We start from the raw sequence: 15,611 nt of genomic DNA, 5'->3' as shown, positions 1-15,611 counted from the left end.
TCACACTTAAAAGCCAACAGTTTGGACCAGTTTAACAGCTGATGTTTGCTATTTCAACTGGCTAAGGGAGCATGGTGGTTGTTGGCAACTCTCTGAAAATGAAACATGCCTTAATCAAAAATCAATAATTGTACAGAACATTTGACATGTTTAAAAACAACGCAAGTATAGTATACACAGCCTACTAGCATGTTACACATCGTTTCTCTACATGAAAGGAGTAATTCAAGCAACAACAACAAAAAAAGAATTGTCTGTACTTCAGCATTAGACAAGAGGCACAATATATATCCAGATGGTAATGAGAGAATGTTGATTACCGCCAGTCACTTAAAAATTCAGAAACCAACGTTAGACCTTCGTATACTGGAAACACAACTGATCTTCAACTAAGGTAATTCCAGCTCAGGCGATATATATGTCATACCAAACACGGCAGCAAAATATAGGAAATTCCGTTCTGCTTTTGTACATTTGAAATGACATACATACTATAAATACACAAGTCTGTTTTTTTCTGAAGCGCTCCTAGAGACTTGCTGATTATCTGACCTCAATACTGCATGCTCAGTTGCAGTGTAAGAGCGATCAAGGTGGGGGGGGGGGGGGGGACTTTTTAGTGGATAGTGTAGTTGTTCACCAGCGTAACATACCTAAATGCTGGCAACTCTCTCCTTGGGAATAATCTTGTGGAAAAGCATCAACTATGAACAGCAAGTAACCAAGGAAAGCCGTAAAATGGAAAAATATTCGAAGCAGAGCTAATTGAGTGGAAGCTCATATATTAACATCTACTGTGTTAGTTAAGGCTACACTGCAGATGACAACCAGATACAGTAGTGAAATTTAAAGTTCACATCATACTGGTGTACTGTAAAGCAGTAACATGACGCATCAAATGAAGACAGAAAATGAATGCTAGACATAAAACCGAGAGTAATCAAGGACAGCATTGGAAATTAATTGTGTTTACCTTCTAGCCAATATCCAGTATTTTTAATCAAACACAATTTGTGTTTATTGACCAATTCTGATGATATATTAGCCAGTAATTATGCAATATTTACTGAGTGATTTAAGAAAATACATGTACATTGCAGTTTTTATGTGTTAGCGCATGCCAAGATTGCAAGATTGATTTCTGGTAATGCATTTTACTAAGATCTTCCAATTGTAAATCCACGCAAATATCCCCAACATTCGCACACCCACACTCACAAACAAATACACTCAACACATACACATACACATACACAGCCACATAATTACAAAATATGGTGCAGGGATGCATTCTCTATTACCTGTAAACAATGTGGTACCCTCAGGTTGCCTTTCGAGGATAAATGACTGTGACAATGAGCTCTGCCGTCTTCAGATGAGCAGCCGTAGATTCAGATTCAGCACCAATGCACACTGACTGCGATCTCAACAATGATTACTGTAAAAACTTTACATTCATGCAATTCTTGTCAGTTGAGAAAGAGGGATACTTTGTAATCATGATCTCGTCAAGGTTCGTCCAAAACAGACGTTTCAGCTAATATCACTCAGCAGGTTTTATCCGTCAACAAGAAAATAAATAACAGAATAAAAGGCAATCTCCAAAAGCTTACAATGAATCATGTACAACTCTATTCATGATGTTGTCTTTAAAACCTATTAGTAAGATGAATCATGGGCTAACACCTTTCACTTCATTTTTTTCTTTACTCTTCTCACACTTAAAAAAAAGAGAAGTTCTGCCTTAACTCTCCATATGGAAAGACTCTAGCAACTTGAGAATACAGGATGGACCCTACGCTGCAACACCTTTTCACAGTTATTCTTCACGTTACTGTTTAAATTCTTAAGTCAAAACTGTTGGGGCATGTTTTTCTTTCTCATAATGGGTAGGACACTTTGCGATACTTGGCAGTCGGAGAGCTGGGCTATCTGTAGAGCCGAGTGAAATCCCGTAGGGCGTAGCAGACATTCTTTTCATCTTCAGCACTGGGGAGATAAAGAGAGTGAAACAGAAGAGAAATCTGCAATTAAAATGGAGACAATGTGACAAAAAAGCCACAACCTAATAAACCATGCGTGCCAAATGTCAACATTATTAGCTGTCTTTCCTTTCTTTCGGGGTGATGATTCCAAGCTTTACATGCACGCAACGCTTTCACCAAGGCCAAACAATGCCACACAAACGACGGCTGCTAGCATTTGAAGCCATCTTGTGCAACTTTGGAAGTAAGGTTGAAATTGTAATCACGAACATCAACTTGTCTGGAGAGAAAAAAACCTCATTGTTCACGTCTTTTCTCTCTTTCTTTCCTCTACCCCCCCCCCCCCCCCTCTCAATTTTCTTGCAATTTAATCATGAGTTTCAGATTATGCTTTGGAGGTAAAGACTAGACACCTTCCAGTCAGCTCTCTCATTTTCAAAAAGATTTCATCTACAGATCGCCACAGGCATGAGACTCTTAACATCAAATCGAAACAGCCTGCAGCCTTTTGGCGCTAACAAGCGACGGAAATGAAAACATGGAAAGGGACACTGTGCCACATCACAATGGCGTGCAAACTCATCACACCTCACAGCCTTTATGACGTAATACAAACACGGGCAATCAGTGCGTCCTTGTGAAAGGAGAAAAGGCTCAGGAGGAAGAAAGGACAAAACTATTTTGTTTAGACAGAGGATGAGATGTCCTAATGAAAGAAGTAAAATGGATAGAAGTCTTAGATTCCCTGCCAATCTCTTGAATGTAGATTCACCTTCCTGTGAACCTCAAAACACTGCAAGGGTCACTGTGATCTGTCCCATCAGTACTTTGACAAGGACACATATATAAAAAGTCGAGAAAACTGCAAAACATGGTGATCTGACCAGAAGATAAAATATTCAAGAAATCTTGTACCCCCACCTCTACACCCCCCCCCCCCCCCAAAAAAAAAAAAAAAAATAATGATATCTGCACAATCTCCTTGCTAAATATCAAAGTTTGATCATCTTGAAATTTGAGAATTTGTTTGGTTTTTATGATGCACGGCATCTCGGTGTTTTCAGTTGACGAGTCTCCAACAGTAGTGACTGCACCTAAACATCACAGTCACCATATGTCCTCACCCCCCCCCCCCCCCAAATAGATATATGTCTATCTAGTGGATTACTTCCTTACCATTTATGACCATTTCAAAAGGTAGTACAGGTAAATCCACTTTTGATGATAAGGAGAAACAACTTGATTGTTATTTCACACGCTTCTTGGTGTTTTCAAGCAATGACTACATGTCCAATAATAGTACCCCCTTAATGGAAAAAAAAGAAAAACAACTAAACTACAGTCTTGAAGCTAAAACTTTCAGCTCTTTTAAAGAAAATGAGAATTGGCAGGAAATATGTTCAAATACTTTTAAATATAACTGTGTGACCATATGAATTTTAATAAAATATAAAAACATTTGCCAATTCAGAGAACTAGAAAATTGCATTAAAAAATACCGACATTAAAACAAGCACTATTACCCAAAAGGACCCATTGACATGACCGAAAGTATGTCCCCCCACCCCCAAGAAAACTAGAATTATCACTGAAGGTAATTAATACCCCAACCCCCAGTGTTGCTTTATAGTACGTGATGTCATGAGGGCAATGACGTTAATACCAAGTTTGTGCATTTGTCGAATTGAAAACAGAATAATTTTAGTTTACTGTACAATTACAGAGTTGACACTGAGTACAAAACTTACAGCAAATGGAAAACATGCTTTCCCCTTGCATCACAACACTTAAAGACCATCATACACACCAAATTTGACCTTCATACCTTGAATGGTTATTTTGATACAAAAATGAGTGGTTACCATGGCAACACATTTTCCTTAAACTAACACATTGGTGTCTTGCAAAACTACACTTCTAGATCATGATACATACTAAATTTGACTTTAATTGCTTGAATGATGGAAAAGTTATTCGATCCGCAAGGTTTTGGTAAAATTGTGGTTACCATGGCAATGGTTTGTGTGACAAACACAAAAATTATGTGTTCCACATCTATACCTCAGGGCCATAATGCCTACCAAATTTGGTTTCAATTGCTTGAAAACTGTGGAAGAAGTTCACTCCACAGGATTAAAAAACATGCGGTTACCATGGCAACGCATTGTCCGATACAAATACAAAGGACATTTTGCAAAACTACACTTAAAGAGCATCACACACACCAAATTTCACCTTCATAGATTACATGGTTCAATTTGATACAAAAATGAGTGGTTACTCTGGCAATACATTTTTCTTATATTAACACATTGGAGTCTTGCATAACTACACCTCCCAATCATCATACATACTAAATTTGACCTTAATTGCTTGAATGATGTGGAAGTTATTCAATCCACAAGGTTTTGGTAAAATTATGGTTACCATGGCAACGCTTTGTCCGACAAACACAAAAATTATGTATTCCACATCTATGCCTCAAGACCACAATGCCTACCAAATTTGATTTCAATTGCTTCAAAACTGTGGAAGTTGTTCACTCCACAAGATTTCGGGGGTTACCATGGCAATGCTTTGTCAAGCACAAACACAAAGGCCCAAATTCACGAAGGAGGTACAAATGAAACCATGGTTTAAACCATGGAGCGCCAAGTGTCGCATGGAATATTTCGTTACGAAATCAGTCATTTTGTCAATGAAATGATTATTTTGTAACGAAATGACATTTTGTAACTAAATGAACATTTCGTCTACGACATGATAATTTCGTTAACGAAACGGTCATTTTGTCGACAAAATGACCAATTTCGTAACGAAATATTCTGTGCGACACTTGGCGTTCCATGGTTTTTGTCCTTGGTTTAAACCATGGTTTTATTTGTACCACCTTCGTGAATTCGGGCCAAAGAGTGTCTTGCATAACTACACCTATAGATCATCATAGATACCAATTTTGAAATTGCTTGCTTAAATACTATGGAAGTTATTCAATCCACAAGGTTTTGGTAAAATTATGGTTACCATGGCAACGCATTGTCCGGCAAATACAAAAAACATGTCGTGCACATCTTTACCTCAATATCATCATTTACCCTAAGTTTCATTTAAATTGCTTCAAAACTGTAGGAGGAATTCGCAACGCAAGATTTTGCAACAGACCGACCGACCGCCCGCCCGACCGCCCGCCCGACCGCCCGCCCGACCGCCCGCCCGACCGCCCGCCCGACCGCCCGCCCAACATGACGGTGATTCCTATATACCCCCTTCACACTATGTGTGGCGGGGGTAGAAAAAAAATACAATCAGAGGTCCCCATTCATGGGGAAGGGATTCCTGACATGCTCGATCCTCATTTCTTTTTGACCGCTGAAGCAAATCAGATGGAGTTTTCTTTATGTAGGTAATAAGTTATTGTTTCATACCTTGAAATTCCATTGGATTGTTTCTCTATTTTTCAAGTTATCGTTGTGGAATGTCCAATTGTATGGTATTTGGAATAAGGATTTCCCTCTGGCCAATGACAAAACAATTGGTTGAAGTTTGGGGGAGGAGGGAATGATCAAGAGGATGAAAGGATGGTAATCTTACCTTGTAAGTGATTCGTGGAACTCACTAAGTTGTTTGGGGGTGGCTGTTATCCGTCCGGCTGTTTCAGCGGGTAAGGACTGTAGGGCTCCTTCTAGCCACTTAGACATGCTCTGAAAAGGATCCACAGGATGAGAAATTTGGAACGCATTGCTCAAGGGGATTACACAAAAGCTGCTCAATCTGACTGCAATGAAAGAGATTAAATATATCCCTATCATTATGGTAACAAAGTTTTCACTAGAATTCCGGATAAGTATACATCATATCAACAACTGATACGAAGAACAGGGATTTGTCCTAAGTGACTGCTGAATACAGGATTAGAACATTCGAACACAATGCTCAAGGACACGACAAAGCGGCACAATTTGACTAATGTGAAAGAGATTAAATACATGTATATCCCTTTCATTTAAATATTGTAAGCGAAACTTTTACTAGTCTTCTGAATAAAATATATAATATGATATCAAAAACTGATTTGTCTAAGTGACTTCTAGATATATGTAAAGTTTCATCACACAAATCCAAAACAAAATGTATAAAATAAACAAAACAACAAACACAAATTAGATACACGAAATAAGAGAAAGAATCTCACACTATCATCTGACATTTGATATGATTGTAAAATTATTTTGCATGTAGGAGTAGCTGACAGACTAAAACATGTGAGACATTGACAGATATATACTGCTGTGCCACCTCCAGACATGGATTCCTACAGAATTCACTCCTCAAGATATCTATAAATAACATATGAGACATGACTTCAATGCCCATAATTCAAAATCAAACAAACTGTCTTGGAGATGAATATTAAAGCCTGCAAGGAGTATTGTAGTGCTGACTGAAACTGCACAATTTTGAAAAAAGATGACATCATATTTACAAGTCTGCTTCCTCCTAATCATCGGACACCCTCAAGACATGTGGCGAGTTCTTGGAAATGGAATTTCCCTTGAAACAGCATAGAATAAAGAAGAAGAAAAGGATGCCATCCGCGGTGCCTGACATCGCATGACTGAAAATATCTCTACTGCCCCCGATTCCTCACCTCTCGGTCAAACTGGATGAGATGGAAGATGACCTCCCCGTGGTCAGGCATCCTGTATGCTGGCAGGTAGAAGGCACACGCCTCCATGATGGCCTTCAGGAGCGCCTCGCCATACTCCTGGAGAATGCCGACCACCAATGCTTTCCTCCTCTCAAAGTCCTCTGCCTCCTGCGAAACAAATCACGTACAGATCAGTCACATAGAGGAGGCAATGTCAGAAACCAAGGAACACGAGTTGTGTCCCTGCTGACTCTTGCAGGAGGGGGTGGGGTGGGGGTTGGAGGGGCACCCTGAGAAATGAGATGTCTCTTCATGTCCTGATATAAATGTATTTAAATACCTCCCGGATTCAGAATTTTTTTTTTTTTTTTTTGGGGGGGGGGGGGGGGGGGGGGCTATCACGATGCATGTTAACTACGAAGTTACCTCCCTTGCTGCTCTCTAAAGTCTTCCTGATTTTGATGTATAAATGTTGGCAACCCAGACATGAATACTACAGGGAACTGTTTCACATTAAGAGATAAAATGAGGTGGATCAGTACTATAAGCACAAAAAACTTTCAGGGCCAGAAACAAACTACTTGAAGCCATATATTAAGTTGCACTATCAAAGAGAGAGAAATCGGATGATGAGAAAATTAAGAGGGAAACTGCCGTTTCACATCCTGAATTACAACTGCACATTACATCACACTGTTAATACTCAAGATATTTTCACATGCATGCCCGTGCATCTGATCTGTGTACAGCAACAGAAAACAAGTTCTATAGAAGACACTCTATCAGACTAAGGGACAGCAAGCGTGCAAATGGAGCAGAGTTGTTGTTGCTTTGCTTTTCAGAGTTGGGATAGGTGAGGTATAACTAATTGATATGTCAAATTTGAGTGTGCATAAAACATTAATTACTCTGTATACCTCACTACCAACAAAAATGAAAGAAAAAATATACTACATTGCATACATGACACTGTATGTGTGGTATCCTGTCAAAGATATTATTGCCAGTTACACTCTACTTCACTCCACCAACCTCTAGAAGTCGGTGTTAAGTAATGCTAGCTTGAAATTTGTGAAATCACTTGACGTCTTTCACGCCACTGGTAGACGATGCAAAGATTAAAGGAAACCCAAACCCAAAGAGAAATGTGGATTGTGTGAAAGCAGCAACTTTAGTAGAACACGTCAGTGAAAGTTTGAAGAAAATCGGACAATTGATGCAAAAGTTATGTATTTTTAAATTTTTGGTGTTGGAACCGCTGGATGAGGAGACTACTAGAGGTTGTGACATATGTGTGGACAACAATATAAAGAAAATATAAAGGGAATTCCACAAATATTCATTTTTCATGAAAATTATGCCTTCCATCAACTTGATACCGACATATGTTAAGGGTAGCAATTATTCCCCCTGCTTTCAGAAAGCAGTGAATAGTCAAGTGCTTTTTTATTATGCTAGAAAAGCGATTTTTTTTATTTATTTTTTTATACTGACATATGTTAAGGGTAGCAATTATTCCCCATGCTTTCTGAAAGCAGTTAGTCAAGTGCTCTTTCATTATGCTAGAAAAGTTAATTTTTGTGGAATTTTCCTTATATTTTCTTTATATTGTTGTCCACACATACGTCATAATAACCTCTAGAAGTTTCCTCATACAGCGGTTTCAACACCAAAACTTTAAAAAATCATAACTTTTGCATCGATTGTCCCATTTCCCTCAAACTTTCACTGATGTGTTCTATTAATGTTGCTGCTTTCACTCAATCCACATTGCTTTTTAGGTTTGGGTTCCCTTTAAGTAAAAGGCTTTAACTTTATTCCCCACCACCCATCAACTTTTTACTGGACACACAGACACTGATGACCGTTATCTGGTTGCTAAAGGTTTCCTGTACGCACCCACTTTTCCACCCCACTCCTGACGAGCTCCGAGAAGAATTTCATGACGGAGGAGTTGGCTTCCCTGTGGTCCAGCGTGACGGCGGCTATGGCACACTGCAGGATGGACTGGACTGCAGCGGACTGCAGGATGGCCAGGGGGCAGCGCTGAAGGAGTCTGAAGGCAAGACCCGAAACCAGCCATGTACAATTCATAACAGAATAGAAACAACCGGTCCTGTATGATCTCACAATCATCTGCGTATTATACCTGCTGGGCAGGTGAAACTACATACACACAGTGATGCAATCTGAAAATACTGGATGCATTGCAAATGTCTTTTTTGTGTGTGTGTGTGTGTGTGTGTTTTTCTTTTTAATGATAAAAGAGTAGTGATAAAATAGGTTTTGGTCTCCCCCGTTTTTAATTGCACAAACTGGATGCACATTTCTTTTCATTCACAGAAACACTATTTTAGGACTCATTTAGCCTCACATTATTTAAATCAAAGGAAGTGTACAATTTCACTAGTGAACATTTCATCCAGACTCAATCATCAGACGAAAATAGCATCACTTGTAAACTCTTGCTGAAAATCTGTAATCATTGCTTCCTGGTATTGATCCTATTTTTATAGCAATAACTGTTTCTATGGGAAAACTTCAAGGGTGGCAGTTCACTTTCCTCCCCTTTTTTATGTTCCAGAACCCTGGTTTAGATATGTCACAGACAGCATAGGGTCCTATTTTGTGGCTCAAAGTTTACACTTAAAGGTTCTGTTTACCATTGGGAGCAGTGACCTAAAAAATGTTAGAGTTTTCACATTTGATGCAGATGTGTACGTCAGTTGTATTACAAAACATCCTACAAGTGTACCATATAAAATTTTCACAATAAAGTCTAAAATATAAAGAGGTATCGCTATTTTTCTCAATAAACCATAACTGTAGACGGTTAACTCTAAAAACATTTTTATTAGAATTACTGCTCACATTTTAACAACATTGTATAAACTGTCATTTTCATGAATGAGGAGGTCATGGACATTTTCGCAAGATGTTGTTTTTGCAAATTGATATCGAGGCTATTGTAAACAAACAATTACCCTAGCGCATGGCGACATTTTCGCATGTCGTTAAATTTGTGGTCCAACAGTAATTTGCGAAATTCTCGAAAATTAAACCCTCGCAAAAATAACAGCTTATACAGTACTTTGCATTGATTATACTGATTAACATTTTTACATAAGTTGCTTCTATCCTTAACTCACATTTCAGAACTACCTTGAAGCTCTAAAGCTGGGTTTTGGTTTCATCGTCAAATGTCAAATAATGCTTTTAACAAATGCAATGACTTCAACATAGAACCAAATCAGCTTTTTGATACATCCTCATGTATAAACAAAAATAAAGATAGGAATAAAAATAAAAATAAGCTATACAAACAAGAACAAAATACATTGCAAATTTTTGTCATCTTTGGCATAACCCTCAGGAGGTGCTAAAGCAAATTAACAGATTCTCAAGAGTAGCAGTTGCTAATACCGGCAATATTTATGGCATCCTCGAGACACAATCTCCACATGGAAATCAGAAGATTCCACACTTGATGTCAGTACACTTCACAGTTACCTTGTGCATAATCTGAAGAAATCATCAACTGTATCGGGGTGATTTCTGAGGCCGTTTGGCTCTTGAAGAATCGTGTAGGTGGGTCCAATGAAAGCCTGACACAAAGTGAGGGGAAAAATCAGCAACAACAAAATCATTATGCAAACTCTCTGTATAAACATTGTGCCTTGGTTAGTATTCAGTACAAAATTGTTGACAGAGTAATGAACATTTTTCATTGCACAACGTCCACTGTTTATTTTGTCATGGTTAGCACTTGGTGTTTAACATCCTATTTGTCAGTACGTGTATGGAAAGACAGTTACATGCATGGATCACCTTACTGACAATGCAAGCATTCTTTTATCAAGAATGAAAAGAAGCACTGAAAATATTTTGCACTCTAATGCACAAATAATTATCACAACCATTCAACAATTCTTGCCTTTTTTTTCTGAAGACCCCATGTTAAATGTACATAACTTTACAAGGAATTAAACTCATGAATATTTGTCAAGAAAACATTGTGCTTTGAAAACGTTAACACAGGACACAGTATCCAAATAAAGTGCATTTCAATTAACACTAGATATCAATGCCCCAGTCTCACAAAGCTGCTAAAGATGCATTTACAAAATCAAAGTCTGTGAGAAAATACTAGGAAATACTGTAATGTCAGGATTTAAGGGAATCATTTTCATAATTCTGTTTAAAGTTACATATGAGAGCTAAATCACTACAGAGACACGCACACTGCACCAAGTATAGCAAAGTTATGACTCGCAATTGCATTTCTTGCAAGAATGGTAAAATACACAAAAATGTGACTGAAGACCATCAAATCAATTCTCAGAAGAAAAAAAAAAAACCTTCAAACACTATTCTTTAACCCGTTGAGGACGGACTTTTATAGCAATGGAGGTGTTGTACTCAAATAACAATCAGACAGTGAACCCTACTCTAGAACAGCCCAATGTGCTTTTCACTTTAAGAGTCTGTGCCATTGTGTTAACCCATTGAGGACGGTTTGATTTTGTTACAACACGCATTTCACATAGACACCTGCCCGAGTATACTCGGGACTCGTCCCCAACGGGTTAAGATATGTATAGCGATTAGGTATCACTTCATCAGTGGGTTCTAGACAACATCAAATTATTTCAAATACATAAAAACTAGGAACATATAGCTAAAGAGAGGGCAGCATGCACACATTTCTGCACTAGACAGTGTCAGACAGTTACAGTAAAAGTAGAAATGTTTGTATGCATTTTAATTTCATGAGTTTAGTGAGAGCCAAGATTACCGAAATTAAAGTGCAAGTGAAATTCTTGCCTTCACTGTACATTGTATGCACTGAATGTCAGTGGCAATTCGCGAAAAGTTTGTGCCGCGAAAAAGGCGGTTGGCTCAAATTAGTGAAAATTTCATGACGTGAAAATGTCTTGCTTTACGATATGATTATTGAAAGTACAGTGAGAAAGAGAAGAGACAGCCAGAAAAGAGATAGAAAGACAGAGGGGGAGAGAGAGGGATGGAGGGAGAGAAATATGAGAGAGAGAGAGAGAGAGGGGGAGAGTGAGAGAGGAATTCACTCTGAAGAGAGCAATGCACCATGTTATGACAGCAATTGTAAACCTGCTCTCCAGTCTTCATGGAGAGTACATGGTGTGTGCCCATATTGAGGCACTGGATCCTCACCTGAAGCATATCTATTAAGCCAGAGATGCAGCCTGGTTCTGCGCCATACTCGTCTACCAATATGCTACCGAGATACAGGTAGCAAGAATGGGTGTGACTCTGGTAGAAGCCGACAATCTGGAAGAGACAAGAAGACAAATCATGAGTGGGGCATGGTGGTGAGGATGCCAAGATTTAAGTATTATACTATCAGTAACAATGAGGACTATGAAAATGATGCTAATGATGATGATGATGATGAGGAGGAGGAGGAGCAGGAGGAGGAGGAGGAGGAGGAGGAGGAGAAAGAGGAGGTGGAGGAAGAGAAGGAGGAGAAGGACAGAGATGAGGAGGAGGAGTAGAAGAAGGAGGAGAAGGAAGGTGAGGAGGAGGAGGAGGAGGAGAAGGAAGAGGAGGAGGAGGAGGAGGAGGAGGAGGAAGAAGAAGAGGAGGAGGAGGAGGAGGAGGAGGAAGAGGAGTAAGAGGATGTTGACAAGGATTATGAGGATGATTATATGGTCAAATTTACCCAGGGTTTCCTTCAGTGAAATTGTCACTATTCTCTAAGACAGTCTAGCCATTATCATTCTTTACAAAGCAACATCATGTTAGAGATCTACAATGTATACATCACAGGTATAAAGAGGTTGTCCAGTAATGTACACTCACATATCCAACATACAACACAGCTCCAATGAGGTATGCTTTGAATGATAATCTTTAGTTCAGTTGATTAATAGTACCTGTTCATGCCCTTTGCCCTGGACAAAGTCATACCTTTGGCATACACGAAGCAAGGGGGGGGGGGGGGGGAGAGAAAACTCCATACCTTTTACTGGCGTATCATGATTAGCATTACATCAAAGGAATTGAAACATGCTTTAAAATCTATAAAAGTCTCATATTTTATCCTACAATGCTTGGTCGGTTGGCAAAAACTATAGAAAAAGAAAAAGAGATATTCGAGCATACTAGTTAATGCAGAATAAAAACACTAACATGCAACCACTTTTCTTTCTATCATCCATGTTCATGAACTTCACATAACACTTTCAATGAGGGATATAGGTTTGAAAACATATCTAGGATAACCTAACACAAAATAGGGCATTGTACTCTGTGGTAGAAACAAGGCATTAGGGAGCTCTGTTCTCTTTAGTTCCGACAGCAGAAGTGAGGTACCTGTGTCACGAGTGGTGTCAGCAGGGCAGCTGCACCCTTGCCGATGCAGCGGATGGCGAACCGAAGGCAGCGGCAGTACCTCTCGATGACCCTGATGTCCCCCTGGTACTTACTGCAGGTCTCTGACAGCACCGGCCAGATCTCCTGCAGCACCACCAGACAGGGGTGGACTTGCCCATTGGTCACCTGGGGATTGGTGTGCCTGAGAGGGAGCAACAATGAACATCTCATGCTCATGCTTGAAGTTTTAAGATAGATAGATAGATAGATAGATAGATAGATAGATAGATAGATAGATAGATAGATAGATAGATAGATAGATAGATAGATAGATGGTGACACGACATTTGCTCCTGCGACAATTGCTCCGGTCTTATTTTCTCCAAGGACTTAGGGTTAGGGTTAGGGTTGTGATAGGGTTTTAGGTTTAGTTTGATGTGAGGATTAGGATTAGGGTTAGGGTTATACTTGTGGGTAGAATTTATGTTTGGCTAAGCGTGCAGATATTTCATGAGAGCAACTGTCGCGGGAGCAAATGTCATGGAACCAGATAGATAGATAGATAGATAGATAGATAGATAGATAGATAGATAGATAGATAGATAGATAGATATTGGTTTATTTCACAAAAAGGAAAGTACACAGCTGCCCAAAGGCTGAATTGCGTGTCCTTGATGTGTTTGTACAAACGAAACAAAACAATACAATACAATAATTAATCACATTACACAGATGCAAAAAAAAGTCAGCCTTATTACATATACTACAAATAAGCTTTATGTGTAGCTTCCAAGGGTCAGATTACTACTGAATATCACTCGATAACATTGTTGTTTTACTTTTTCTGTTTTCTGTTCGAAGGTGGGATATAAACCAATCTGATTTCTTCATTTTCTTATATCTCAGGACAGGACACTAATGAAGACTGTTATAAGCTGGATAACTACACATACATGTATGCCAAAATTATATACGTCAATAGTCTTCATTTTAGTTGTAAATTTCTGTTCAATGTATTATGCTGCAATGGTGTATGTGATATTGAATGTCAAAACATAAACATCTATGTAATGGCCTGCACCTCCGTATCTTGCCGCCAATTGACGGGAGTGGCTTACCTAAATATGGCTGCCAGTCTGTCCAGCCACACAGTGGGGTCTGTGGAAGCACCTTGCTTCAACCCAGCTCCACCTTTTACAATCTAGAGCAGTGATGAAAAACAGACACACAGAAATGATCATTTCTAATTTCAAACAAATTATTGCAGTTTCATCTGAAATCACACTTTCCTATAAAATTCAAATGTATATACCATAAATAAGTCTTCTACTCTCGTTTCTGCAATAAATTTTCTTTTTGTTTCATCGTTCCTCTCTTAAAGGGATTGTACAGTATTGGTGGAGATGAGAATTGGGCTTCTAACTTTTAGTGAGATACCAAGAAACCACCTATGAAATAGTACGGATCATATCATCTCAAGAGGAATTCAAAGTTTATTTGATGAAAATCAGTTTTGGAATCACTGAGACATCCAAAAACAAAGTAAAACAAAGCGATCCTATTAAAAGGTGGGACCCGCTTTTTTATTCGGAATGCTCTTTTTTGGATATCTTAGCCATCTTAATACCGATTTTCATCAAATAAACGTCGAATCCCTCTGGGAAGTTTCTCATTATCTCACAAAAAAAAAAATATTAGAAACCTGAAGTTAGGTCTCAATCAAAACAATTCGCTCCCTTTAAAATACGTCTGCAGCAAATTGTATAATGCAAAGGTTGCCATGGCAATGACAGTAGACACCCACCCTTCATAATGGGATGACTGGCCAGTGTCTCAGTAGTGCTTGCATGTAGACTTTCATGCCTCACAGGGCTGCTGTGTTCATTTATACCCTGTCTCTGAGAAAGACATTTTCAATTTTCCTTTCTGGTGTATCCACTCCCAACAAAAGTTGCACCTCATAGTTACAGGCATAATTTACCATTTGCAGATGAAACAAAAAACCAGCATCAGTGCATTAACAAAATGTGATTTTGGGATAGAAACAACCATCCATTGAATCCATATAATTTATGTTAAAAGTATTGTTAAATACACAAAATGTGAACAATATTTATAATAAAAATGTCGCTAGACTAAACCGTCTACAGTTGTTGTTTAATGAGAAAAATAGTGATATCTCCTTACTGTATATTTTAGGCTTTATTGCAAAAAAAAAAAAAAATTATATATATTTGATAGGATGTTTTGTGATACAATAGACTTACACACATACATCAAATGTGATATCCTGAACATTTTTTAAATCACTGTTCCCAAAGGTAAACAGGACCTTCAATACAACAACAAAGGTACATTGCAAAGTAGTGCATGCCACTTTATTAAAGTATAAAGGGTCTCAACATGCTTTTAAAATGCTTTGGCCAATACTCCTGTCCAATTACATCATGATTTGTAACTATAAGATCATTTCTCTTGACAGGTATGATCTCTTCTGCCATGAAAACCAAACACTATTTTTCATGCCACCATCTGACTAGTGAATCATGGTCTTCAAAATCAAGATGCATATACGGTAAAATCAGGGATTTCTGTGTGCATGAAACTTCTGCGAATTTTGGGAGGAG

At 38.6% G+C, this 15,611-nt stretch overlaps 1 protein-coding gene across 1 annotated transcript in view; it reads right to left on the bottom strand.

Annotated features, from left to right (window-relative positions):
* Nucleotides 1-615: 615 nt before the first annotated feature.
* Nucleotides 616-15,611, bottom strand: part of LOC139708727 (transportin-3-like) — a 55,319-nt gene continuing 40,323 nt past the window's right edge. The window contains exons 14-21 of the mRNA XM_071620664.1: nucleotides 14,103-14,185; nucleotides 12,985-13,186; nucleotides 11,824-11,940; nucleotides 10,144-10,238; nucleotides 8,533-8,689; nucleotides 6,634-6,801; nucleotides 5,577-5,686; nucleotides 616-1,989 (exon numbers count right to left, since the gene is read on the bottom strand). Of these exons, the coding sequence (XP_071476765.1) occupies nucleotides 1,929-1,989; nucleotides 5,577-5,686; nucleotides 6,634-6,801; nucleotides 8,533-8,689; nucleotides 10,144-10,238; nucleotides 11,824-11,940; nucleotides 12,985-13,186; nucleotides 14,103-14,185 (993 nt within the window). The 3' untranslated portion in view covers nucleotides 616-1,928. The remainder of the gene's footprint in view (nucleotides 1,990-5,576; nucleotides 5,687-6,633; nucleotides 6,802-8,532; nucleotides 8,690-10,143; nucleotides 10,239-11,823; nucleotides 11,941-12,984; nucleotides 13,187-14,102; nucleotides 14,186-15,611) is intronic.

Source organism: Diadema antillarum, unplaced genomic scaffold, assembly GCF_040938485.1.
Source record: "Diadema antillarum isolate AM-2024a unplaced genomic scaffold, OU_Dant_1.0 scf00000037, whole genome shotgun sequence".
Lineage (NCBI taxonomy): Eukaryota > Metazoa > Echinodermata > Echinoidea > Diadematoida > Diadematidae > Diadema > Diadema antillarum.
This window is presented reverse-complemented; position numbering and strand designations above follow the sequence as displayed.